The 26,179-nt window shown below is 39.1% G+C and overlaps 1 protein-coding gene across 1 annotated transcript; it reads left to right on the top strand.

The window, feature by feature from the left end:
- The first annotated feature begins 222 nt into the window (after positions 1 to 222).
- Positions 223 to 24,427, top strand: recql4 (RecQ helicase-like 4). The gene is made up of 24 exons (XM_065284601.2): positions 223 to 550; positions 767 to 800; positions 894 to 988; positions 1,064 to 1,210; positions 1,595 to 2,583; positions 3,930 to 4,029; positions 4,115 to 4,265; positions 4,344 to 4,466; positions 4,585 to 4,737; positions 4,820 to 4,912; positions 6,781 to 6,917; positions 7,003 to 7,086; positions 7,236 to 7,424; positions 7,547 to 7,729; positions 7,827 to 8,022; positions 8,103 to 8,380; positions 8,811 to 8,948; positions 10,198 to 10,456; positions 10,538 to 10,667; positions 10,751 to 10,911; positions 11,055 to 11,244; positions 11,352 to 11,520; positions 23,982 to 24,090; positions 24,177 to 24,427. The coding sequence occupies exons 1-24, from the start codon at positions 467 to 469 to the stop codon at positions 24,296 to 24,298; spliced, it is 4,314 nt and encodes a 1,437-aa protein (XP_065140673.1). The 5' UTR covers positions 223 to 466; the 3' UTR covers positions 24,299 to 24,427.
- The last annotated feature ends 1,752 nt before the right edge of the window (positions 24,428 to 26,179 follow it).

Below are 26,179 nucleotides of genomic sequence, written 5' to 3'. Positions count from 1 at the left end.
TTTCGAAACAGTTACGACGTAATAAAGCCTCGTTTGCTAAAATCACATGACTTTGCCAGTTTAAAACACGCTCGAAACAAAAGATTCATAAATGTTTTGAAGCCCCATGAAGCAGTGCTTCGAAAGCGACCATAATCACTAGCTGTGCAATCTAGAGTGCTGGGGACTTTTATTGTGACATTCCCGGAGACAGACGATAAGCGGAAGTGACGTATTGTTTTAATGCCGATTTGACGTTTGGCGCGAGTGAAACAGTGAAAAGTTTTCAGGTCGAAGTAATTCATAGGATTTCTCTTTTATTTGAGATAAACATTAATTTATATTTTAATAACTAACATAAGCGACGTTTATTCTTTTATGTAGCGGCCCTAATGTTCATGTCGCGGTGTTTATGAAGGAATTTATTTTGTAAATAAAAGCAGGCTCGTGTGTGTGTTTTGTGTAGTAACGTACTGGATAAACAGTAATGGATCGATATAATGAAGTAAAAATCATTCTGAAGAAATGGGAGCAAAGTTTCTTTCAAACAAACAGTAGAAAGCCAAATAAGGTATTGTATTGTGTAATATCTTATTATATTGTGTTGTTGTATTGTATTGTGGTAGTTTGCGTTGTTACAACTTATATATTATTGTGTTATTTTTATATACTGTCATTTAATTTTATTGTGTGTTCTCTTGACTTGTAGTTGTTTGTTATTCATTTGTGTTCATGTTGTGGGGTTGACTGATCTCAATAATGTACAAAAATCTCTTTTATTTTTAAGGATGACATTGATAAAGCTCCAGAGGAGACGAGACGTATGTCTGTTATGTTGTTTTACTATTTAACTTCATATCAGGCTTTTATTTATTGTCCTTATTTATTAATAATGCATGTTGTTGTGTTTACAGAGCTCTATAAAGAGTACAGAAGTCTTAAAGAAGCAAAAGAAAGAAGCAGCACAGCGCAGGAGGACCACATGAAAACACAAGAGAGTCAATCATCTGTGAGGAGATCCTTCAGACTTTAATGTATATGTAATGTGATGTAGTAATGTAAAATGTTTTCTTGCTCTTTAAAGGATTCTGGGTGTTGGGGATCTCATCTGAGTCGTAAAAATCTGCCGGCTGCTGTACCAAAACTGACATCACAAGATAAAGAGAATCTGAAGGCCTCTGCTCAGTATTTTGGCATGAAACTCAAGACCAATATTGGAGGTTTAACAAAGGTACATTCGCTCAAACTGAATAACAAACTTAAAATAATACATACGTTTTTAACCCTACTGATATATCAGTTGTCAATATTTGGTGGCGTAAATACCAATGCAAGGTCTCTGTTTAAGTTTTCAAACTTAAATTAGTTTCCATAGTTAGCTAAGTGCAGATTTCAGAAGCGTCACATCTAGTTTCTTGCTTATAAATGCATACATAAAAATAAAAAATAAAATAAATATTCATTTATTTGTTCCTTGAAGTCCCTTTTTCATTTGTTGGGTATTACTGCTTGTGCATTTCAATTCACAGAAATCCTTTAAAGTATGTTGTCTCCCTAAAATGTGTGTTCTATTTTGTCACATGCATAACACATGTGTATGTATGTTTAATTCTAGGAAAGACCATTTTCTTTAAAAAAAGCAGCAACTCCTCGTCAGACTCCCTCCAAAACATTAAAAAACACTGCAGACGTCAACACCCCACCACCAGATGTTAAATCTTACACGCCAAAACAAGCAAACACGTGTCCTGATCCCGATGCTGCTCCTGTACAGACGGCCAGTGCAGAATTTGAGGAAGAGCCATCGGATCCTTTTCCTTCGTTCACGCCCTCTAAATCCCGGCCTTCGGCTGTAGGAACTGCACACAAGAGCGTGGAGAAGGTCCAATTCCTGAAGCAGTTGATGACAAAAAGGCTTACCTGTGTGGACAGTGGTTGGTTAGCACGCTGCCAGGTCTTTGATGAAGTGGAGGAACCTCAGAAGCCTGTAGTTGGGAATATGGAGCCGACTGAAAACCAGGAGCTTTTACAACGTAGTTTTAGTAGTGTAACCACATCAGATGAAAGTAAAGCAGCTTCAGGGGGTGAATCACAAATAGATCCTGTGAAATCTCAAGTGAAGGCCAATGTGACTTTGGATGCTGAACTTGGGACTGATGAAAGGGTAAATTACAAAAGCAGGGAGGTTATGGGAGACCCCGACACAAACTCTGAAGAGGCCGAATCTCTCCCGGTTACTAAGAAACACAGACAGAAGGTCAGAAAAAGACAAGATTTTGATGAAAGATCACAGGTTGACAATGCAAAAAAGAAAAAAGGTCAAAAAAGACAAAGAGAAGCTGAGGATGAGGAAGATAACTCTGAGGAGGAGAAGAAAGGAGGAGTGAAAAAGAGAAGAAGAACCAAAAAAGAAGAGGTGGCTGAGGGGGATCTGCCTAAAAAAGGAGGGAGGAGGAAAGGAAAAGCTATTGAGGATGAGACGGAGGATCCTGTGGTGGAAAAGAAAATAAAGAAAAAAGTGATACCTCAAGAAAATCTACTGGGAGAGGTGGATGAGGAAGAGACGAGAGCGGCCTACAGGATGAAGAACACAGTCGGTGTCAGGTGAGCGCCCTAAACAGACATACACAAGACCTCATCTTAGGGCTAACAAAAGATTAATCGCAATCAATAACATACAAAATAAAAGTTTGTGTGTGTTGTGTGTAATTATATATAAATGTATAATTTTAAGAATTTTTATTTATGTATATATATATATTTTTTTTATTATTATTATATATAATATGAAATATATTGAAATCTAAACAAATAAATATATATACATGTAAATGTTTCTTAAATACATACATGCATGTGTGTGTATTTATATATACAAAATAATTACACACAGTGCGCACACACACACACACATTTATGCAAAACAAAACTTTTATTTTGTATGCAATTAATCGTGACTAATCTTTTGACTGCCCTACCTCATCTGTAAGATTTAATCATACTCTATATTCAGTGTTCCCACTCCAAATCAAATGTCAAATTCCCAGACTTTCACTGACTAAAAAGTAGAATTTCCGACCTATGTCTGGGATGCCGTGAGCCTGTTGTACATCGTGTGTTTATGAAAATGTATCTTGAAAGCGTGAAATGAATAAACCATGCCAACTGTTTAAATTGTAGTCGTCTGAGGCTTGAAGCCGAAAATGGTATTCCATAAGTTAACTAGCGGATTACATTTTTGATAAATGAAAACTAAAATTTAAAGCAACAAACAAGAAATCCCTGATATTCCATGATTTGGGCAAAAAAATATAAAATTCCCTGACTTTCAATGTCTGGAAAAGACCTTTAAAAATTTTTATATTCCAGAAATTCCATGACCCTTGGGAATGCTGTCTATTTCAGTCGATAATTTGCAGTGTTCCCACGGGTCATGGAATTTCTGGAATATCATGGAATTTTTAAAGATCTAATTCAGACATTGAAAGTCAGGAAATGTTATATTTTTTTGTCCAAATCATGGTATATTAGGGATATTTGTGCTTAAAAGGTTTGCTTAATGTCTTTATATAACTAAGGGCTAGTCCTAGATTAATCTAAACCCACCACAAGTAGTTTAACCAAAACACCATTAAAAAACTGACTTGGGGGTGATTGAACTAGAAGTGGTAATATGCTAACTCGCTTCCAGGTTTTGCCTATAAATAAACATCATCCCTGCGGCACTTATTTTATTTCTTTCTTGCTTGTCAACTGGCAATCACTTGAGTCTAATGCAGTCACCCGTACCTATTAATGAAGGAAAACTAAATTTTAAGATGTTTTTCCATTCATTATAGGTCAGAAAATTAAGTCAATGAAAGTCATGGAATTTTACATCTGGCTTAGAGTGGGAACGCTGAATTTGCCATGTTGAATTTTACTGAATTATCTTCTACGTCTTAAACAAGATCGACCAAAAACGCAGATGGAAACTTTGTGAAGATCAATCTGAAGAAGAAGTCACACGTTAAAGGTTTTGCTTTGAGAGGAGCTGCATTGAGGAAACAGGTGAGATGAAGGATGTACTTATTTGAGGCTTAAATTAGCTAATACATATGCTGACAGCTCTTGTGTTGTGCTTTTTTTATGACAGATGTACATGCAGAAGTTCCAGCTGAAGGGCGAGAGGTTTGGTGGCGGGTTCGGGAGAGGAAGAGGGCGTTTCGGCGGCTTCAATCGTCAAGGTGACACCTGCTACAAGTGTGGTGGTTCGGGACACTGGGCCCGAGACTGTCGAGGAAGAGGTGAGAGGCTGTGCCGGTCACGTGACTCTTCTCTAATGTGTTTGTGATTATGTTAATGATATTCTGTCTGTGTCTCAGCTCCTGCCGTGAGTTCTGCAGAACAACAAGAAACCCCAGCAGAGGAGGAAGAGGAGGAGTTTGACCTGCCCACGCTTGAAGATGTCGCCAGGGCAACTGGAACTCTGCGCTCAGAGCCTATTGGTGGGTTTATTACATGTATCACGAGGCTTATTTGCATATGCTACACTGTTTGTCATTACTGTAGTGTAAATTTATGTGGTTTGAAAAAGCTGATTTTTATTTTATTTTCTCACTACAGTGGCATCTCCCGGCGTGGGCTTGGACACAAAGGAGAAGGAGGAGGAAGGGGCGGAGAAACTGCTTAACATCATCAGACCCGACTATGAGCGTCCCGCCCCTCCGCCGCCCATGGAGCCTCTTTACCCACTGAAGGATGATGGGAAAGTTCAGGGTACGTCACATTAACAAATTATCATTTTATAACAGCGAGACCTGTATGGACATCATCGTCATCATCTAGTCTTTTTTCGCAGATGTGCCTCCAGATGTTTATGAAGCTCTGCGGGACTTTGGATACAAATCTTTCAGGCCTGGTCAGGAGATGGCCATAATGAGAATCCTATCAGGTGGGATGAAGTGTCTGCACATATTTGTACGTCTGTGATTGATGCATCTGCTTTTCTTTGTTTCTTTATAGATTAAAATATTATACCAGGTAACTTTTAGTTATTGAAAATAGCAAGCTATCGATTTGAAAGGTGCAGACAGAGCATTAGAGATCTCCTTATTAGATACATAACACATACCGTATGCAGAAGAAAAGCCATGACAATGGGTATCACTCACTAATAACTGCGTATGTTTTTCATATTTATACGCACACTTTCCTCCTAATTCACAACACATGCATACCCATGTGAATTTGTTCTTATACTTGTTCTTATGTTAGTGAATTTAACGTTTTCTACGCGGCTGCATGCACAAGGTTGGCAATTTGCATAAAAAAATGCCCCAAAACCAGCTCCATATAAGGGCTTTCCGCTGCGTGCGCAGAACATTTTTAAGCCATTTGTCACCGAAGCAAAAAAGCTGGTATAGAAATATACGATCATTACTCGGTAATGTTCTGTTTTGCTTTGCATTTTTGATTTGGGAGATTTAGCTGTCGCTGTTTTCTGTGTCCACCGGAGTAACATTAAAGTATTGGAAGCAATAACAGACATTAATTAATATGACAGAGACGTGCATCTGTATCTAAAATAAAACTGAAATTTAGACTTATTATATTTACATAACATTTACATAAAGTGGCGCTGTCCCGTGAGCGGGACACCAAAGTTTACTTCAATATTTTCCATGTAAATTTTATGTCTTTCACAACAAACTATATATATCGTTGGAAAGCTCTAAGCCTCTAGAATAGTGTTTTATAAAATAAACTATGTAGGGAGAGTAATTGATTCATTTATAAAGAGAGTGTGCCTCAAAACATTTAAATCCTGCGAAATGTCACTTTCCCACCAGCGGGACGCCTACGTTTACTTCAGTGTTTTGCATGTAAATTCTTTTCCAATCGTAACGAACTATATATTGTTTGAAAGCTCTAAGAATGTAGTTTTCATATTTCAAAACCTTTTTGCAGTAATAATAATGCAGTGACAGTAATTTAGTAATTTGTGACAAGAGTATGCAGCAAACCAATAACACCTGGTGACCGTTGTTGGTAAAACCACTAAAAGTGTGACACAAACCTCATTTTTTGTGGTTTTAACTTAAAATTTGGATCAGAACTACTTGAGACTCATGGTTTCATGTTTGCATTGTTACTTTTGTAAAATATTTACATTTTTATAATTTTATTTATAAAATTAATATGTTATTATATTATTATTTATTTATTAAAATAAATTTAAACTGCTTTAACAATTTATTTATTTAATATTATTTTCACATCCCGACACTTCTATGAATGTGTATATCAGATTTTCACCGGGCCCCTACTTAAAGCAGACGCTTTCAAATAGAGATTTAAAAAGTGAGGAAGCGTGAAGATTTGTCATTACTCACATACACATCTTCTTTATATGTGTAGACAAAATAAGTAGGCTATAATAATGTATAATATATTGTATATAATAATAATAATATAGATAATGTATTTAATAATATATAAAAAATAATAATGTACATTTTATATATCTACATTATAATTATAGCCTAGTATTTTAATATTGCATTCGTGTGGTATTTGTTGTTCTTGTTGTTTTTGTGCATTTAAAATAAATTTGATACGAATGTTTTTGTTGAATCATGATTTGTTTGTGAAAAAATTTGTTCGCACATCTCATGCACAAGTTTGTGCATACTCATGCTTTGTGTATGACATTTCTTTTTTTTTGCTGTTTAGACTATAAAATATGGAGTGAAATCAGATAAGCCTAAAAAGATGTGTGAAGGAAAGTTTATTGATCTGTTCAGCTATGCTTTCACTCAGGTCTGTCCACGCTGGTGGTGTTGTCCACTGGTATGGGGAAGTCTTTGTGTTATCAGCTTCCTGCATATCTGTACGCTCAGAGGTCAAATTGCATCACGCTGGTCGTGTCTCCTCTGGTGTCTCTGATGGATGATCAGGTACGTCTGCTTCGCAATATGCTTTGTTTATTTGGTGACTATAGATGATGATGATGATAATGAATAATGTTTAATGTATGTGAAGCTCTCTGGACTCCCGCCCAAGTTAAAAGCCGCCTGCATTCACTCCAACATGTCTAAGAAACAGAGAGAGACAGCCATAGAAAAGGTAAACTACTAGACTTGATAGATGATTGATGTCTTTCTTGCCTAATTCACAGATTTGTGAATCTGTTTTAAAATAACAAAGCAATGTTATAAACATTTTTTGAATCTTGAATTTGAGTAAATGTCCGTCTGATATATCTGTTTGTATAGGTGAAGGCGGGTCAGGTTCACGTCCTGCTGTTATCTCCTGAAGCTCTGGTTGGTGGCGGTCACTCCGGGTCAGGTTGTCTTCCTCCGGCAGATCAGCTTCCCCCGGTGGCCTTCGCTTGTATCGATGAGGCTCATTGTGTGTCTGAATGGTCGCACAACTTCAGGCCCTGCTACCTGAGACTGTGCAAGGTGATATAAAACGCATGCATTTATTTATTGCAATTTGCATTTCAAAAGTACATTATGTTTATCCTTTAGAATGTGCTCATGCATTTGTTTAGGGTGTTGATGTATATCTTGTTGGTTTGTAGGTACTTCGGGATCGTTTGGGCGTGCGTTGTCTGCTGGGTCTCACCGCCACGGCCACTCTGTCGACAGCGCTGGACATCGCCCGTCACCTGGACATCAGTGATCAGGACGGCATCGCTGTCCGCTCTGCTGCCGTCCCAAACAACCTTCAGCTGTCTGTGTCCACGGAGAGAGACCGAGATCAGGTTTGTTTAGGTTGTTTGTGTCAATCACAGCTTATGTTTTTCCTGATATTTAGGAGATATATTAGAAACGTTTCTACAACTTAAAATTGTTGTGCAGGCGCTGGTATCTTTGCTGAAGGGTGAACGGTTTGGTGCCTTAGAGTCGGTTATCGTGTACTGCACCAGACGAGAGGAGACGTCTCGCATCGCCGCGCTACTGCGCACCTGTCTGCAGGGTGTGATGCTGAAAGAGTCCTCCAAACCCGCACCTGAGGATGACGATAACCCTGTGGGGAAGAAGAAGAAAGCTTTGGGTGAGAGCATCTCTGGTATGATAATCACATTTGAGAGGCGACATGTTGAGTGTTTATTTTCTGCTTTTGTGGCAACACAGCCAGGAAGAAGATCCGTAAACCGCTGAAGTGGATTGCTGAGGCGTACCACGCCGGTATGTCTGCGTCGGAGAGACGGCGGGTACAGAATAACTTCATGTGCGGTGAGCTGCGTGTGGTGGTGGCCACCGTGGCTTTTGGAATGGGTCTGGACAAATCCGACGTGCGGGGCATCATCCACTACAACATGCCTAAGAGCTTTGAAAGCTACGTGCAGGAGATCGGGCGTGCGGGGCGTGACGGGCACCCGGCGCACTGTCATCTGTTTCTGGATCCAGAGGTCTGTGCTTATATAAATTATGAATTTATCTTACAGTATTGCTTAGTTTATATTAACCATGGTTTCCATTATGTTGTTTATGTAATAAAATGTTTACATATATATAACAAAATATATAACAAATATTTGACTGGCTAGAAATTGCTATTTATGAGTGCATTCTCTGCAATTTTATAGTTTCCATAATAATGAGGAGGTTGTAATAAAATGTATTAATATGTAGTGCACTATTTTGGGAAGCCATTTGTAGTTGTTTCCGAAACCATCAATCCCATGATGCACTACACTAACAAGTGTACAACCGTTCACACCCTCAATAGCTTCCGCATCCTGTCAGAAGATGGCGCCGTATGCTTTAATAAAATTATGCTTTCTTGGTAAATTTTCTTAAGCACTAACTGTGATGTGTTTTGTCTGTGTTTTTACTCAGGGTGCAGATCTGCACGAGCTGCGCAGACACATCTATGCAGACACAGTGGATTATTATACTGTAAAGAAACTGGTTCAGAAGGTCTTCCCACCATGCAAATGCAGACAGATTCATCAGAAACATCAAAATCTGACACAGGTGAGGACTTAATTACTGGATGATGTCATCACTTTTACACGTTTTTAGGGAATATACAGACTTCTTTTCAGGAAGTTTTTTACACTGCACTTGTTCATCTTATATATATTATTCAATTTTGGTGCATAAAAATCATATTTTTTTTAATTATATGAAAAATTTGCACTGCTGTGATTTGCACTCGAAGGACAACAACAGGGTTCCCACGGGTCTTTGAAATCCTTTGAAAGTTTGTTAATCTGGGGGGAAAAATTCAAGGCCCTGGGAAGTTTTTGAAAATATACACACATAGATACAGGTCATTGAAAGTTTTCTGGAAAAAAATCCATATTATTCCCTGTGTAGTGTAGGATATCATAAAAATGCAAGACTTTTTAAGCACACGTGCTTAACTGTTTGCTTTAAATGTTTATATCTTCCGTATGCGAATGTTGATTCATACCAAAATGCTTTTTTGCATAGTTGTGTTTGACACATGAAAAACGTCTCGGGTTACGTATGTAACTGTTGTTCCCTGAAAAGGGAACGAGACGCTGTGTCTCCTTTGCCATACTTCCTGCGTCCCTGTAACGCCGTCTTTGGCAATATTTCAGATAGCGATATACTTCCTGACTCCCGCGTCACCCTGTCTTTGTCATTAAGCCTCACCATTGGTTGAATTTGATATACACATTCAGACGCACTTACCCCTGGAGGCGTCCCCAAAGTGTCACCGCAGTAACGCAGCGGGAGTTCCCTCGAAAGGGAACTGTAACAATGTATCTTAAAAGGTAACACAATGTAACCTTGCTCTCACTTGAAATGTGTCCCCACATTTAGTCCTTGAATTTGAGGGTATTGCACCTGGAAGGTCGTTGAATTTGAAGTTAACTAAGGTGTGGGAACCCTGTATTTAAACATTTTATTTCACACATGGAGAAATATAAATGTTTCAGTGCTCAGGCCAAAGATTGTGAACTTTGTAAAAGTGCAAATCCCAGTGGGTTTTTTGTTGGTGTTGATTTATTACAGAAAATCATTTTAGCAAAATACAATTTTACTCTCAGGTAGAGTAATGCTTAAACAATAAATATAACTGGTTCACAAAAAGCTATTATTTTGCCAATTGGATTAAAACACCTGTCCGGTAAACACAAACAACTAAATTATATTGGTCACAAAATGTCAAGCTTTGCATTCGGCGGTTGATGTGAATGTTTGAATAAGTTTAGAAACTACTGAATTGAACCATTAATGTCACCTCCTTTAGGTCGCAGAAGTGTCTGACAGTGAACTGCTGGAGATGGAGGTCTGTGAGACGGAGACGCCAACTCTAACAGACGAACAAACACAAGAGACGCAGAACCAACCAATGACAGCAGATGGAGAGATGAGAGAGTCCATTACATCACAGAAAGAGGGGGAGGAGCCAAACGAGAGTGACGTGTGTGTTCAGAGAGTGTGTCATACGCATGAGAGAGCCATTCCTATGCAGGAGACAGTGGAGACGCTGGACATCACTGAAGAAAGTGAGAAAACTTCAGTGGATCTTTCTATCAAATACATTCAACATTATCTGACTAATGGTTGTTATTTGTGTGTTTTTTTAGGTGTGGAAACTCTGTTGTGTTACCTGGAGCTTCATCCTCAGCAGTGGGTGGAGCTTCTTCATCCGACTCTCTCCGTCTGCAAGCTGCAGTGCTACGGCGGTCCGCAACAACTCCGCAAAATCACTAAACTGTAACTCGGGCTTCAATTGTTAAGAGCATCATGTGCATGTTTTTTTTTTATAGCGTTTTACAGTCATGTGCGTGTTTTATCAGGTGTCCGCCGGTCGCCGTGATGCTGGCGAGGATGCGTTTAGCCGGTGAGCGTGTGGAGTCATGTGACTCTCTGGAGTTTGATGCGGTGGAGCTGGCGGACACGATGGGCTGGCAGCTTCCTCTGGTCAAGAGAGGCATGAGATCACTGCAGTGGGGTTCAGGTGATTTGCTTTGATATTGAATCTTTGATATGATTATTATAATAAGCACTATTATTATATGATTAAGGTCAGAAGAGGTTTTAGGTTCAATGCATATACCTTATTATACTTTATTTTAAAGCAGTGATATGTGGTTCCCTCAGGTTCATATGGAGGCACAGGGCGTAGCGGTATCCATGTGGAGTTCTCCGGTCTGTCTTTCTACTTGCGTTCTTATGGAGATCTGACAGCAGATGAACTGGACGCGGTTTGTGCTTTCCTGCATGGACGAGTGATGGCCCAAGAGAGGACGCAGCTGTATCAGCTCAAAACTTGTTTTAAAGCCTTCCGCAGGTCAGACAGACACGCACATAATTTACATATTTATACTTGTTTTTCTGTCAATATGCACATCTTGTTTTATGAATAACAAGATTTAATAAACATGTATTTGTGTGCAGTGTTGCGTATCGTAACTGCAGTGAGTGTATGGATGATCTGGATGAGAGCAGAAGTGATGATCTAAAGCAGCTGCTGCGAGATTATTTCGATAAGAGGAGAAATCTGGACCTGAGCAAAGACTGTCAGGATGAAGAGGAGGATGAGGAAGAGTCTCTCAATAAATGCAAGGTGTGTTGTGCATTTCACTGCATCCTATGTGAGCTTTTGACGGCTATTTTAACTCATTCCCCACCAGTCATTTTTTTCACAAAAGTTTCAAAAAATGCTTTCCAGGAAAATTTTCTTCAAAAAATATATAAACGTACAAATATATCAAATGAAATAACAGATCCTCTGCTATCAAACAAACAAACATACTATATTCTATCTATATATTTTTTTCTCCGCTTATTAACTCTTAAATATGGCTATTTTTCTTTAATATATATTTTTAGCAAAAAGTTGAAATAATTGCATTTTTGTGAAGGAATTTAGTTAGAGATCAGATACTGAAAGATTATAAAAACATACACAGAGTTTAAAATTAGTAAATAACATTTTGGCTTCATTTTTTTTTTTTCATAAATTTTGTAAGCGTACCAGTAGATATTTGTGGTATTGCAGATTAACATAAAATTAAAATATTCAGAAAAACGTTTTTTATGCAATTTATGCTTAGTTCACGAGATGGCAGGGAAGGAGTTAAAGGGGATATATCATGAAAATCTGACTTTTTCCATGTTTAAGTGCTATAATTGGGTCCCCAGTGCTTCTATCAACCTTGAAAATGTGTTAAAGATCAACCCAGTAATTTAGTTTTGGTAAACCATTTTCTACAAGCATGTGAAAAAATAGCTCATTGAAATTTGGCTCCCCTTGTGATGTCAGAAAAATTTAAAATGACACACACAAAAACGGCACATTTTTGCTTACACCTGTAAATTGTTAATTTTAATATGCTACAATAAATTATCTTTATGATATTTTAAACTAGAACTTCACATATGTATTCCGGGGACACCAAAGATTTATTTAACATCTTAAAGTCTTGTGAAATGTCCTCTTTAAATGGTAGACAAAAAAATGTATTCGGGCTTCTTAGAAAACATACATCGGACAGAATCTAATCCAACATTGCATGTGTTCATTATGGTTAAGGCATTCCCAGAATGCACTGCAGTGAACAAATTCATCCAAGATGGTGGATGAAGTGAGAAAAATTACAATTTTATTTCAATCAAATGTTAATGCTAAATGGTTAGGGCAGGGGTGTCACTCATTTTAGGTTGATGGCCGGATGGTAAATAACGTCACCATGTAAGGGCTGTATAATTTTTAGTGTGCTGATAATTTTGTTAATAATAACTAAAACTACAAATTAATTAGCAAGAAAACTACAAAAAACACGGCTTTGTGAGTTTCATAAATTCGCAGAAACCTTAACAAACTCATACTGTACAATAAAAAATATACACACTAATTTACATCTGTGAAAACCCAATGGTCTAGACCAGAGGTGTCCAAACTAGGGTGCCCACAAAGTTGACCCGCATGACACGTGAGATAAGGAAAAAGGATAAACGTCATTTTTCATATGTCTAATTAAACATTTTCTAAAATGTAACATTTTTGTTTTATTTGTGCATTACAAAAATGTAAATAATCAGGGTTCCCGCGGGGTCTTAAAAAGCCTTAAAAGCATTGAATTTATGAATTTGGAAATAATACCTTAAAAAGACTTAAAAAAGTCTTAAATTTTGATGTCTGGGTCTTAAAAATTGTGCTGTATGTAACTTCTCCATATTGTATTTTTCCTTAAAAGTTTCTTTGTCAACCACATTTTGATTAAATCAGGGATGCAAACACATCGCTTTTCAGCGCCTGCGCCTTTTTATTATTAATGGCATTTTGGTTGCGAGCACATCGTGTCTCTCCCGATGAGTCTGCTGTACGTTCACATGCTCTCTGTTTCTCGATGAATTGGGTGCGACATGAAGCGAGTTCAGCGTCACATGTTTCTGAACTTGAGCAGAGTTGTATTCATAGAGGTTTTCACGGAGGACCGGGTCCGATTAACATTATGTGTAAAACCCGAGTCGATAGGAAAACGGCCGTGATCAGAGTCAGTCAGCGCTAATGTTCACGTGCAGTTTCAAGCTGCGTGCCTCCGTTTCTATTGCGATAACAACTGGCTTGGTTTGAAAGTCACGACCACGCGCTGCACTTTCTTTCTCCGTCCCTTTGTTTAATAATATTCTTATTAATGAACCATCTTTTTATATCTAAAAAATTTGCTCAAAGATCACAAAGATGGTAGCAAAAAAGCAATGTGAATGTTAATTAAGCCCATTGCACGAGCAAAGCTCAAGCTGACTCTAGATATAAAAAACGCAAAGCTCTAATATAAAGTCACCAGTCACTGGGACAGCAAGTAGACTTTTGAATCTAAAATAATAAGTGGATTAAGCTCTTTTAATCTGCAAGAGAGGAATTAAAAGAGGCACTTTTACTGCTTCTGCTCTATCTAAAAAAGGAAAGAAAACTACATAAACCATAACACACCGATTACATTTATAATCTCTAGACCTGCACTTTCTATCATTAATATACTATACATATTATTGTATTCAAAAGAGTTTGATAAAAGGGGTCATCTACACAAGTATTGCTTCATATGTCAGTGCAAAAACAGTAAAGTGTTTTGTGATGCTTTGACAAACATTGTCAGCTTTGTTCATTTATGGTTGGATTTATGAAATATAATGTGAAATTAATATAAATGAATGCAGCCAGATGGAAGGCCCTGGATACGTTGCAGGAGGTGGCCAGGAAGAAGAGGAAGAAGGAGTAAAGCAAGAAGAAGTGCTAGATAGTTCAATAAGAGTTTTGGTTTAACATAAAAAATGAAATTGAATATTCCAAATTAATATCGGCGTCTTTTGATTTTCGAATTTCATTTTTCTCTATATACCTAGGTTGGTAGGGATGGCAGCAGGGGCGATTCCAGGATTTTATAAATGGGGGGACACAGGGGGGACCAAGAACCAGTCAGGGGGGGGGCCAATCAAAAAATTCAAATGAAAATAAATACTGGTTTAGAAAATATTAAGCATGGTTCCCAAAATCTTGTGCAATGCCACATGTTCTAATATAGATGGTATTAATTTTTTGTATTTTGCATGGATTAAACAACAGTTCTGTTCCAAAATAGTTCACTTTAAATAAATTGTCATAATTTACTCATCCTATAGTTATTTCAAACCTGTATTAGTTTTTCTTCGGCTGAACACAAAATAAAATATTTTGAAGAATCTTAGTAGCCAGAAAGTTGATGAACCCCATTGACTGCATGTTATTTTGCTCCTACATATGAAGTCAATGGGATCCATCAACTGATTTTGGTTACCGACATTCTTAACTCTTTTCTTTTTTGTGTTCAGCAGAAGAAAGAAACTCATACAGGTTTGAAACAAGTTAAGGTATATGACCATTTAAATTAAGTGAACTGTTCCTTTAAGTTGGCTTTCTACATTGCGTGTAGCTGGTATTAGTTAACATTCTGACATATCAGGATTTTGGGAAAATATTAGCCTACTTAAAAATTTGTTTTTCTACTCTGTCTGATCTGACTTTCATTGTTTATTAGCCTATATTGTATTTTAACACAACTGAATGCTATTTTTTACATATTATCTTTTCTGTTGTCAGACAACAAGAAAGAGTTTAAGCTAGTGACTAAACACGACCCAATAACACCTCGTGTTTAATCCAACCAGCTGTTACTTTGTACTGCTAAAATCGACTGCGACATTGTCTGATACAATTTACATTGAAGAGCTGATACGAGGTGATTTCGGATTACATGTGTGTCTCGTGCAAGGTTGCTCTTCTCATCTGATTGTGTTTATGAGCGCTTTTAATTTTAAATGCGAGTGATAGTTGTATTGTAGATGGCGTATTGCGCAGACAATTCAGCGCAAATTCAAAAATATCAGAAAATACTGTTAAGCGTGCGCGCGCATACCGCACCATAGGGAGGGAGAGAGAGAGCTCGTGCACAGAGAACTGGTGTGTGTGTAGGAAAACACTAACCTTTCGTTAAGTCAAAATACTCGATCAACCGTCTTCTCTGTCAGTAACATCTGTTGACTGTTAACTTTTACGTGAAAAGAGAACTGAGTGTTACGTTCCCCTTAAGTCTAGGGGTCAGGAGGGGAGGTAACGATAAAATAAATGGTGAGAACACACTTCAATCCTCTGTCCCAGAGTGAAGACAACAACAGTTGATATTATAAATGAAAAAGGTTTTATTCAGGGTAGTAGGACAGAACAAAGTTCTAGGGAGCAATGGCTCAGGGGAGAGCAAGGCCCAAAATAACAAACAAAACAAAGCACTAACTATTTTTGGGAGGAGTCCTAACTAACCTAGGAGAGGTTAAATAAAAAGAAATAAACAACAAAGACTTCCCTCAACTCCCTGGCTATACAAAAACAGGGGTAAAACAGTATTAAAGAAAATAGGCACTCACCCCCTACAGCTTCCCTTACATGAAACTATGAAACAGGTTAACAAAAGAAAATACCTTCTGCTTAATTTTAGTTGTAGTCAAATCACTACACGCACTACTTAACTCAGTTAGCCACTGCTAACTCACAACTAGTGTCTTTGAATGTCAACACATCAATACAGCATTCAGTCTGGAGCAGGGGAGAAGTGTGTCACACCCTGCAAACACTGGACTGCACTTTTATGCTCTCCGTCTCAGGTACACTCACAAACGAGTCACAGGTGCTGATGATTAGGCCTGAGAGGGAGTCGAGAGAGAGAGAGAGAGAGAGAGAGAGAGAGAGAGAGAGAGAGAGAGAGAGAGAGAGACAGAAGCAAACAAAAACACAGGGCACAACCATGCCCACACTTTCATAAATAAAGTATATTAAAAAGGTTCAGGAGAAAATAAATCAATACCAATTGAGAAATATATGTCCTGGGACGTAACACCCCCACCATTAAGAATACAGACCAGAAATGCAAGTAGTATCTACTTACGTACGCTTTCAAAAAAAATAAAAAAAATCTTAAATTTAAGTATTCACACACTCTAAATCTCCATATCCCCAGTTCTGGAAAGGGCATCAGCCACCACGTTATCTGTGCCCTTGATGTGCTGAATCTGGATATTGTAGTCCTGCAATTTGAGGGCCCAACGTAACAGACGCTGGTTAGAAGAGGACATGTTAGAGAGAAAGGTCAAAGGGTTATGGTCTGTATAAACTGTTATTGGAACTGGACTACTCCCAAGATACACTTCGAAATGCTGCAAGGCCCACAATAAGGCCAAGGCTTCCTTTTCAATGGTGCTATAGGACTTTTGGTGTTTTAAGAACTTTCTGGAGAAGTAGGATACAGGGTGTTCAATTCCATGAGTATCCTCCTGGATCAGGACCGCTCCAGCACCAGAAGCACTGGCATCCACCTGCAGCTTAAAAGGTAGTTCAAAGTTAGGTGCAGCCAGTACAGGAGCATTACATAGGAGATCTTTTGCGGCCTCAAAAGCTTGTTCACATTCACAACTCCATTTAAAAACTCGTGATGTACTTAGCAAGTCTGTGAGTGGTGCAACTACTGATGAAAAGTTCTTGCAGAAACCCCGGTAATATCCTGACATCCCCAGGAACCGACGAAGCTCACGCTTGTTACAGGGCTTAGAAAAGTTTAGAATGGCTTCTACCTTAGCTTCTACTGGCTTTATGTAACCATGGCCCACTTTTTTCCCCAGGTAGGTCACCGTGGCTTTTCCTACCTCACACTTTGCCAGGTTCAAGGTGAGTGAGGCACGGGCTAGTCTGTCAAAGACCATCTCCAACGTTTTAATGTGGTCTTCCCAGGTCTTATTATAGACCACGATGTCATCAATATATGCATCACAGTTAGGAACATCTCCAAGCACAATTTGCATCAACCTCTGAAATGTGGCTGGGGCGTTTCTCATCCCAAAGGCGAGGACGGAATACTGTAGGAAGTAGTCTGTTGTGGCAAAAGCAGAGATTTCTGAGGCACGGGCGGTCAGGGGGACTTGCCAGTAGCCTTTCAGCAGGTCCAGCTTGGTAACAAATGTAGCTGACCCTACTCTATCTACGCAATCCTCCATACGGGGGAGTGGAAAGGAGTCTGGTTTGGTCACTGCATTGACTTTGCGGAAGTCTGTGCAGAAACGGAAAGTGCCATCTGCCTTTGGGACCAGTAAACAGGGAGAACTCCAAGGACTTTGACTATGTTGTGCCAAGCCATGCCGTAGCATATATTTAACTTCAGTTTTCATTATGTTACGCTTGGTCGGATTAACTCGGTAAGGATGTTGTTTAATGGGTTTAGTTTGCCCAACATCAATGTCATGTTCTAGAACCGAGGTTCTGCCTGGGACATCAGAAAACAGGGATGGGTAATGATGCATCAACTTAATAATCTGCTTGCTCTGCCCAGGGTCTAAATGGGCAAGAAAAGAAGGCAAATCTGCCCACACAGCAGAGTTTGGCAGTCTTCCACCAACTGGCACATTAGTTTGCCTGGTCTCTTCTACATCTGACATACCAACTACCAATGTCACAGGTTGAGCAGTTAAAGGTTTAGGTGGAGAGTCAGCTTTTGAGTCACACACAAATCTCTTCAACATATTAACGTGACACACTCTAGTCTTCCGTCTCCTGTCAGGAGTACTGATCACATAGTCTGTATCGCCGAGTTTCTCTTTCACCTGATAGGGGCCTGTAAATTTGGCTTGTAAAGCTGAACCAGGTTCAGGCAGAAGTACAAGGACTTCCTCATTTGGCTGGAAACTACGAGAGACACTTCTCTTATCATAGTGTTTCTTCATCTTCGACTGGGCTACCATCAAATGTTCCAGAGCAAGTTTACGTGCCTGGTGCAACCGCTCCCTAAATGAACTAACATACTCAAGGATTGTTACCGGCACAGCGTCCTTTGCTAGTAATTGTTCACTTAGCACTTTAAGAGGCCCACGCACAGAATGTCCGAATACAAGATCTGCCGGACTAAAACCAAGTGACTCCTGCTCGGCTTCCCTAATGGCAAACATTAAAAATGGCAAAGCTTCAGCCCAGTCTTTCCCACTAGAGAGACAGTAGGTACGCAACATAGTTTTGAGTGTCTGATGAAATCTCTCTACAGCACCTTGTGATTGTGGGTGATATGCACTTGAGAGTACATGCTTAATTCCAAGTTGGGATAATGTCTGAGTGAACAGTCTTGATGTAAAATTTGAGCCCTGATCAGTTTGCAAGACTCTGGGCAACCCGAAGGTGGTACAGAACTTGATCAGTTCCCGGATAATTACAGGAGCCTTGATAGAGCGTAGGGGGATCGCTTCTGGAAAGCGTGTGGCTGTACACATAATGGTCAAGATATACTCGTGTCCAGACTTTGACTTGGGTAACGGACCTACACAGTCAAGCAACAAACGTTCGAATGGTTCTTGCATCACAGGTATGGGGCGTAAAGGAGCAATGGGAGGCTTCTGGTTCGGCTTACCAGCTAACTGGCAGGCAGTACATGAGCGGCAGAAGTTAGACACAGTGGATTTTAACCCAGGCCAGTAAAAGTAGCGAGAGACACGACGAAATGTCTTGGTGACACCCAAATGGCCAGAGAGCGGATGTTCATGGGCAATTTTTAAAACATGTTCTCTATAGGGTTGGGGCAGAACAATCTGAAAAACCTCGTTAAGGGCAGTATGCGATCTTGGCCTCCACCGCCTCATTAAAACTTGCTTGTCCCAGAAATACACTACCTTATCATTAGTTTTTCTTTTAAGACTCCGGATAGACTCAATGCATCTGGTTAGTGAGGGATCGGTTTTTTGGGCAGATATTAACTGATCTCTGCCTACGCCTAAGACAGGATTCAGTTCTGACACAGTCTTAACATTAAGGTTTTCAGTTACATCTACCTTCTCTGACTTTACGTCACGATCATTAGAACGCGCCAGAAAGGTTTCAGAAAGATCGAGTACATCTGCGAATTTTCGTGCCTGAGCACGTGTCACTGCACACGCAGGGAAGACATTATGTATTACTCTTGAACAATCAATTGGGTTTGGGTCACTAATTACTACAGGCCGCGGGAACACATCTCCACCAGCAAGATCGTTTCCCAAGATGACATCTACTCCGTCGACAGGTAAATATGAACAAACCCCAAGTCTTACAGGACCTGTAACCAAATCTGACTTTAAGTACAGGTGATGTAGGGGGAGGCTGAGACATTGCATACCGATTCCTCGTACTAAAACGTCGGCACCCGCATAATTGGATAGCGAAGGTAACAATTCTTCTCGAATAAGTGACTGGACTGATCCAGTGTCTCTTAGAATCTTCACTGACTTTCCTTTAGAATCAGCTGCATGAGACACTGTGCCATCCAGTAGAAATGGCTGATACCCACAAGTAACAGTAGTGGAATTGTTGCAGTCACCTAACGTGTGCACCAAAGCTGCACTTTTTGGACGGGACGCAGCAACTTTTTGTTTCCAGGCCTTACAATCGGATATTAGGTGATTTGGGTCCAGACAAAAAAAACAGACTCGTTTATCACTACCTTTCTTACGAAGCGAATTAGATGGGGTCTCGGTTTTAGCACGAGAAAAGACACGGCTCTTCTCTCGAGCTAAACTCTCATCAGGTGAAGGCAATACACTACGCCTCGCAGTAGTGAACACAGTTCTATGAGTTAGCGCAAATTCGTCAGCTAACACGGCCGCATCAATAAGAGATGTCACTTTTTGATCATTTAAATGCACCTCCACACTTTCGGGTACACAATTCTTGAACTCTTCAAGTAAGATTAACTCCTGAAGATTTTCAAGAGTAGCGATTCGACTAGAAAAACACCACTTTTCAAAGAGTGTGCGTTTTTCTCTGGCAAACTCGACATATGTCTGTTTAGCAGTTTTAGCATGGGATCGGAATTTCTGCCTATACGCCTCTGGCACTAACTCGTAAGCTCTTAAAACAGTGGCTTTGACAGTGTCATAATCAAGAGACTGTTCAAGTGGCAAAGCAGAGGAGACTTCCTGGGCTTTCCCAGTGAGAGTGCACTGCAAAAACAAGGCCCAAATATCTTTTGGCCAGTTCAATTTTGTGGCTATACGTTCAAACGTGACAAAATATGCGTCGGCTTCACTCTCTCGAAACGGTGGAACAAGTTTGAGATACCTGCTGACATCAAAGTTCGCATCAGCGCCAGCTTCATGCAAACCTTGAGGGGCAGCAGATGATGAGCTACCGGAAGAAGATCGTGATCGAGGCAAAGGAACAGGTCGCTTTCCCAGTTCCGGATACTTTTGTTCAAACTGGCGAAGTCTTAAATCGCGATCAGTCTCTGCTTCTATGACGCGCAGCTTAAGAAGTAACGCTTCACGCTCTTCTTGCTTGATACGGAGATCTAGCTCCTTCATTCTAAGTGCCACCGCTGAATCAAAAGAAGCTACCGCAGGGGAGGCCTCGTCTAACATAGCTCCCACCTCTACATCAGGCGAAACTTCCTCCATAGCAGTGTATTCTGGTAAAATGCCAGCTTTCACAAGACTATCACGCAACTCTTGTTTAATAGTCTTCTTCGCTGCTTCCTTAGGGACACTAATATTAAAAAAGTCAGCTATCAACAATAAATCGACTTTTCTACAACGTTCAAAGACTTCTGTGGTAGGCTGGAGCGTAAATGCAATCAAATCAAACTCCATCTACCACAGTTTCCTCACCCACCACAAAAAACTGCTAAACAGCATTTAAAGTAAAAGGAGACTTACCTCAAAGTAGATGAGTCGATTACTAAATTAATTTAAACGAAGGGACGAGCCCCCACTTGTTACGTTCCCCTTAAGTCTAGGGGTCAGGAGGGGAGGTAACGATAAAATAAATGGTGAGAACACACTTCAATCCTCTGTCCCAGAGTGAAGACAACAACAGTTGATATTATAAATGAAAAAGGTTTTATTCAGGGTAGTAGGACAGAACAAAGTTCTAGGGAGCAATGGCTCAGGGGAGAGCAAGGCCCAAAATAACAAACAAAACAAAGCACTAACTATTTTTGGGAGGAGTCCTAACTAACCTAGGAGAGGTTAAATAAAAAGAAATAAACAACAAAGACTTCCCTCAACTCCCTGGCTATACAAAAACAGGGGTAAAACAGTATTAAAGAAAATAGGCACTCACCCCCTACAGCTTCCCTTACATGAAACTATGAAACAGGTTAACAAAAGAAAATACCTTCTGCTTAATTTTAGTTGTAGTCAAATCACTACACGCACTACTTAACTCAGTTAGCCACTGCTAACTCACAACTAGTGTCTTTGAATGTCAACACATCAATACAGCATTCAGTCTGGAGCAGGGGAGAAGTGTGTCACACCCTGCAAACACTGGACTGCACTTTTATGCTCTCCGTCTCAGGTACACTCACAAACGAGTCACAGGTGCTGATGATTAGGCCTGAGAGGGAGTCGAGAGAGAGAGAGAGAGAGAGAGAGAGAGAGAGAGAGAGAGAGACAGAAGCAAACAAAAACACAGGGCACAACCATGCCCACACTTTCATAAATAAAGTATATTAAAAAGGTTCAGGAGAAAATAAATCAATACCAATTGAGAAATATATGTCCTGGGACGTAACAGGAGGAACCAAGGTGGAAAACACTGCCAACTTTTAACTCCTTCACTCGGTGTCAGAGAGGCACTGTTGAGGTTCCGCACGCAGCAGTGAGAAAGCGTGCACGCGAGAGAGAGAGAGAGGCTCTGCTGAGCGCTTGCAAAAGCACATGAAGCCGTTTTAAATAGTAAAATAAAATGTAAATGGTAATCATGGAAAATCTATTTGATTTGTGCCAGTGTTGAGTCTGTGGCTGGGCGCCCTCCTTCTCGTTTGCACGAGTCTCAAATCAAACAGTGATTGATAACTGGTCCAATTGTGTGGTGGATGGTGTCTCTTTCCTCGTGTTTTAAAAACGCGCCACTACTGTGCTCGCTTCGTCTTCGGGTTCGCGCGAGTCTCAAATCAAACAGTGATTGACAACTGGTCCAATGGTGTGGTGGGTGTCTGACAACTGGTCCAATGGTGTGGTGGGTGTCATGGTGTCTCTTTCCTCTTGTTTTAAAAACGCCCAACTACTGTGCTCGCTTCGTCTTTGCGTTCGCGCGAGTCTCAAATCAAACAGTGATTGACAGCTCTCTGGTCCAATGGTGTGGTGAGTGTCATGGTGTCTCTTTCCTCCTGTTTTAAAAACGCGCAACTACTGTGCTCGCTTCGTCTTCGCGCGAGTCTCAAATCAAACAGTGATTGACAGCTCTCTGGTCCAATGGTGCGGTGGGCATTTTCAGCTTGACAGTAAATCTAGCTGGCCCAATGAGATTGGAGGGGGGGCACCAGGGGGGGGCCAATCATATTCCAAGGGGGGGCGGTGCCACCCCATGCCCCCCCTCTAGACACGCCCCTGGATGGCAGGGGTCTGTGGCAATGTAGCCTAAGTATCTGGATATTTGCCTGGGTGTGAGGGCTTAGATTACCTTTCTCTTTTTTGAACATACATGTGTTTGCATCTCTGTTTGTTTAATAAAGTAGTATAAATAAAGAGTGGCGGATCCAATAATTGAGAACGCAACACAGTCCCGGGTCACAGTACAAAATACTGCGAACACGTGATACCTTCAGTAAATGAAGATCACCACAATCATAGACTGCAACACAACACAGCAACAGGCAAAGGAGAAGTGGGAAAAATCAAAGAAAATCTCAGAAATTCCTTAACAACTTAACATTGTTTGGCAAACTTTCTTGTGGCCTACTGAAAATTTTTTTTCACACTTGCTTGGCTTATAATCTTTTTACCCATTTCACATTTTGGAAAAATAAATGAACACAAGTTTAAGTATTTTAGTTTTTCTTTGCTGGTAGGGACGTGAAATGGGTATTAATTTTTTATATAAATGGTCTTAAAAAGGTCTTAAAAAGACTTGAATTTAACTTGAAGAAACCAGTAGGAACCCTGATTAATTAATTGCAAGGAATTAAAGTGCATACATTTTTTTTTATGTACATGCATACTTGAAGGTGTTTAGCATGCATTACTATGCAATTAAACCCAACAAACTCAAGTACTATAGGCTAATAATGGAAAGGTCGATTAATTTAAAAATGATTGCAAAATTTTTTTTTTTACAACAGTTACCTTAAACAGAGTAATGTTTCCTTATTTATTTTTTAAATATTAGAAAATGAGGAGAATTTCATTTTAATATAACACAGCAACATTTAATTTTGGCTCACGGCCCTCAGTCAGGTTGGTTTTTGGCCCTTGGTAGGAAAAAGTTTGGGCACCCCTGGTCTAGACACCTCACCAGTCACGACTGGCACGTACCGCCTTATCTATATTTAATAATGCTGTATAAATCATCATGCAGGCCGAATTGGACACATCTGTGGGCCGTATGTATGACACCCCTGGATTAGGGTTTGAGCATTTTAACAGAAGAGATTCAATTTCTGTTCAAATGTCGCCTGAGACGGTAGCTTAACATTCGACGACAACTTCCTTTAGTCCACTACTTGATGTGTATGAATGTAATCTGATGTTTGTTGTGTTTAGATGAGAGACTGGGAGGCTCAGATCTGTGCTGATATCCGAGGATTCCTGGCCAGCCGCAGTGATGAGAAGTTCTCCGGTCGAGCCGTGGCCAGAATATTTCACGGCATCGGTGCGTGTTTTTAAATTTCTCTTCACAATGTTATCATCATGTTTATCTGAGAGAAATTCAGCAGTGTGTTATGTCTCTCCTTCCAGGAAGTCCATGTTACCCGGCACAAATATACGGCCGAGACCGCAGATACTGGAGGAAATATATTCAGTTTGATTTCAATGAGATCAGACGCTTAGCTACTCAAGAGATCATTAGAACAAGGTAACAAAATGCCTTGTTCACGGACACGTTACTTGAATATACATGTATTTATTTTTGATGTTTGTCGTTGTTGTACATTTTTCTTGTTCTTTGTCATATTTTACTGAAGTTATAACATTTTATATGACTTTATACACAATAAAGATTATTTTGTTACTAGTAGTGTTGGTTTTGCTAAATCAAAGGTTTTGTTATTTTATGAGTAAGAGCAGAGGCCAGCTGGGATTTTAAGGAAAAGTTCTCCTTAAAATAATAATCTCATAATTTATTCACCTTTGTCCCCATAAGTATATTACTTTGGTTATTCAGTTGAACACAAAGTTAAATGGGGGTGTGGGGGTTAACGCAGTCATTTTTTGGTTTAGAAGCAAAATCTTGGCCTTGTTTTAAAAGAAGACACTTTTAACATTTTTCACTGTAGTGTTTGAAGTTGTGAATATTAAATAAAAAAAGTTTGTTTACTTAAAAAAAAAAAGAATGCAATAAAGTTTTACTAAATGTTTTACTCCCAAAATGCTAATAAAGAGCCATAAGTCTCAACAAGGTCTTATTCAAATTTCAAGTTAAAATCCCAAACAATGAGGTCACACTTTTGGTGGTTTTACCAACAAAGGCCACAAGGTGTCGTTGGTTTGCTGCATAGCCTACTCCCAAATCACAATTTAATTAATTACTGTCACTGCATCATTACTAAAAAAAAAGGTTTTGAAATGTGAAAACTACATTCTTACAGCTTTCCAATGATATATAGGTGGTCAAGATTATTACAGGTTTATAATAAAATATTAGAAATATGAATATATAATAATAAGTGAAAACTTAACTAAATGACTGTCAATACTAAATTTCTATCATCAAATGGCCTTAAAATTTGAAAACTACATTCTTGGATTTTTTTTAAACAATATATAGTTTAAGATTATTTTGGGTTAATAGGATCTTATATATGTGAAAACACCTTGGGCCCACCTGTTGGCCGGTGCATTTTAGAAAATTACTTATACTATATCATTATTTTTGCAAAATGGTGATGAAATATGAAAACCTAAGTCTAAGAGCTTTCCAACGATAAATAGTTTAAGATTAGTGCTGGTTAAGACTAAGAAATTATTGTTTTAAATCTGTAATGCCAAATGTCTCACCTTTGGGACGGTGACAGATAAAGGGTGAAATGATGGTTTAAAATGTTTTAAAGCTCCAAAAAGTAAATCTATCTGTCATTAAAGTAATCCTGTGGGTAAATAATAATGAAAATATATTTAAAACTTTTTAAACTTTAAATAGTAGCTTCCTGTAAGAGTTGTACATGCATGCATGAGAATAAAGAGCTAACATAAGTGTGACCATTGACGTCCTTAAATCCTTTTCTATGTAATGTGAAAAGTATTTAAGAGGTTATTAATAAATTGGAGTTCATGTACAGTATTCATACGCAGGCTGTAATCTTCTTTCAGTTTTGTGGGATCATGTAATGAAGTCTTTGTTTATTCTTCTGCCACAAGAAACAAACACAGTATTTAAACTTTGACTCAAGGATCAAATGACTAGTTTTAACGCTGTTTTTAACACATAAGCTGGTGATTTCAGAAGTGTCACAGTACAAACTGATGTAACACAACTTCACCTTTGAGTGAGCTGTGAATGCTGGGACTGACACGTGCTGATTTATGACTGAAACTTCAAATAGAAATATTTTATACAAGAACTGTAGGTCAGTGTTATGTTTTCATTTTGGTTTATTAACAAGTTAAAGCTTTATGCCTAACATTAAAACCATAGTAAACATTTATACATCATACTTGTAAAATGCAAGTACATCATTTCCATGCACGTATAACTACAGTAGTTTATTTTTACTAGTTTGTCATAGCTTGGTGTATTTCTT

Source organism: Paramisgurnus dabryanus, chromosome 19 (genome assembly GCF_030506205.2).
Source record: "Paramisgurnus dabryanus chromosome 19, PD_genome_1.1, whole genome shotgun sequence".
In the NCBI taxonomy this organism is placed as follows: domain Eukaryota; kingdom Metazoa; phylum Chordata; class Actinopteri; order Cypriniformes; family Cobitidae; genus Paramisgurnus; species Paramisgurnus dabryanus.
Note: the sequence above shows the minus strand (reverse complement) of the source record. Positions and strands in the feature narration are given on the sequence as shown.

Coding starts and splice junctions, on each gene's coding strand:
- recql4 (XM_065284601.2), top strand. CDS start 467: ATGGATCGATATAATGAAGTAAAAATCATTCTGAAGAAATGGGAGCAA. Junction 801..893: donor AGCTCCAGAGGAGACGAGAC/GTATGTCTGTTA, acceptor TTGTGTTTACAG/AGCTCTATAAAGAGTACAGA. Junction 7,425..7,546: donor GCTACCTGAGACTGTGCAAG/GTGATATAAAAC, acceptor GTTGGTTTGTAG/GTACTTCGGGATCGTTTGGG.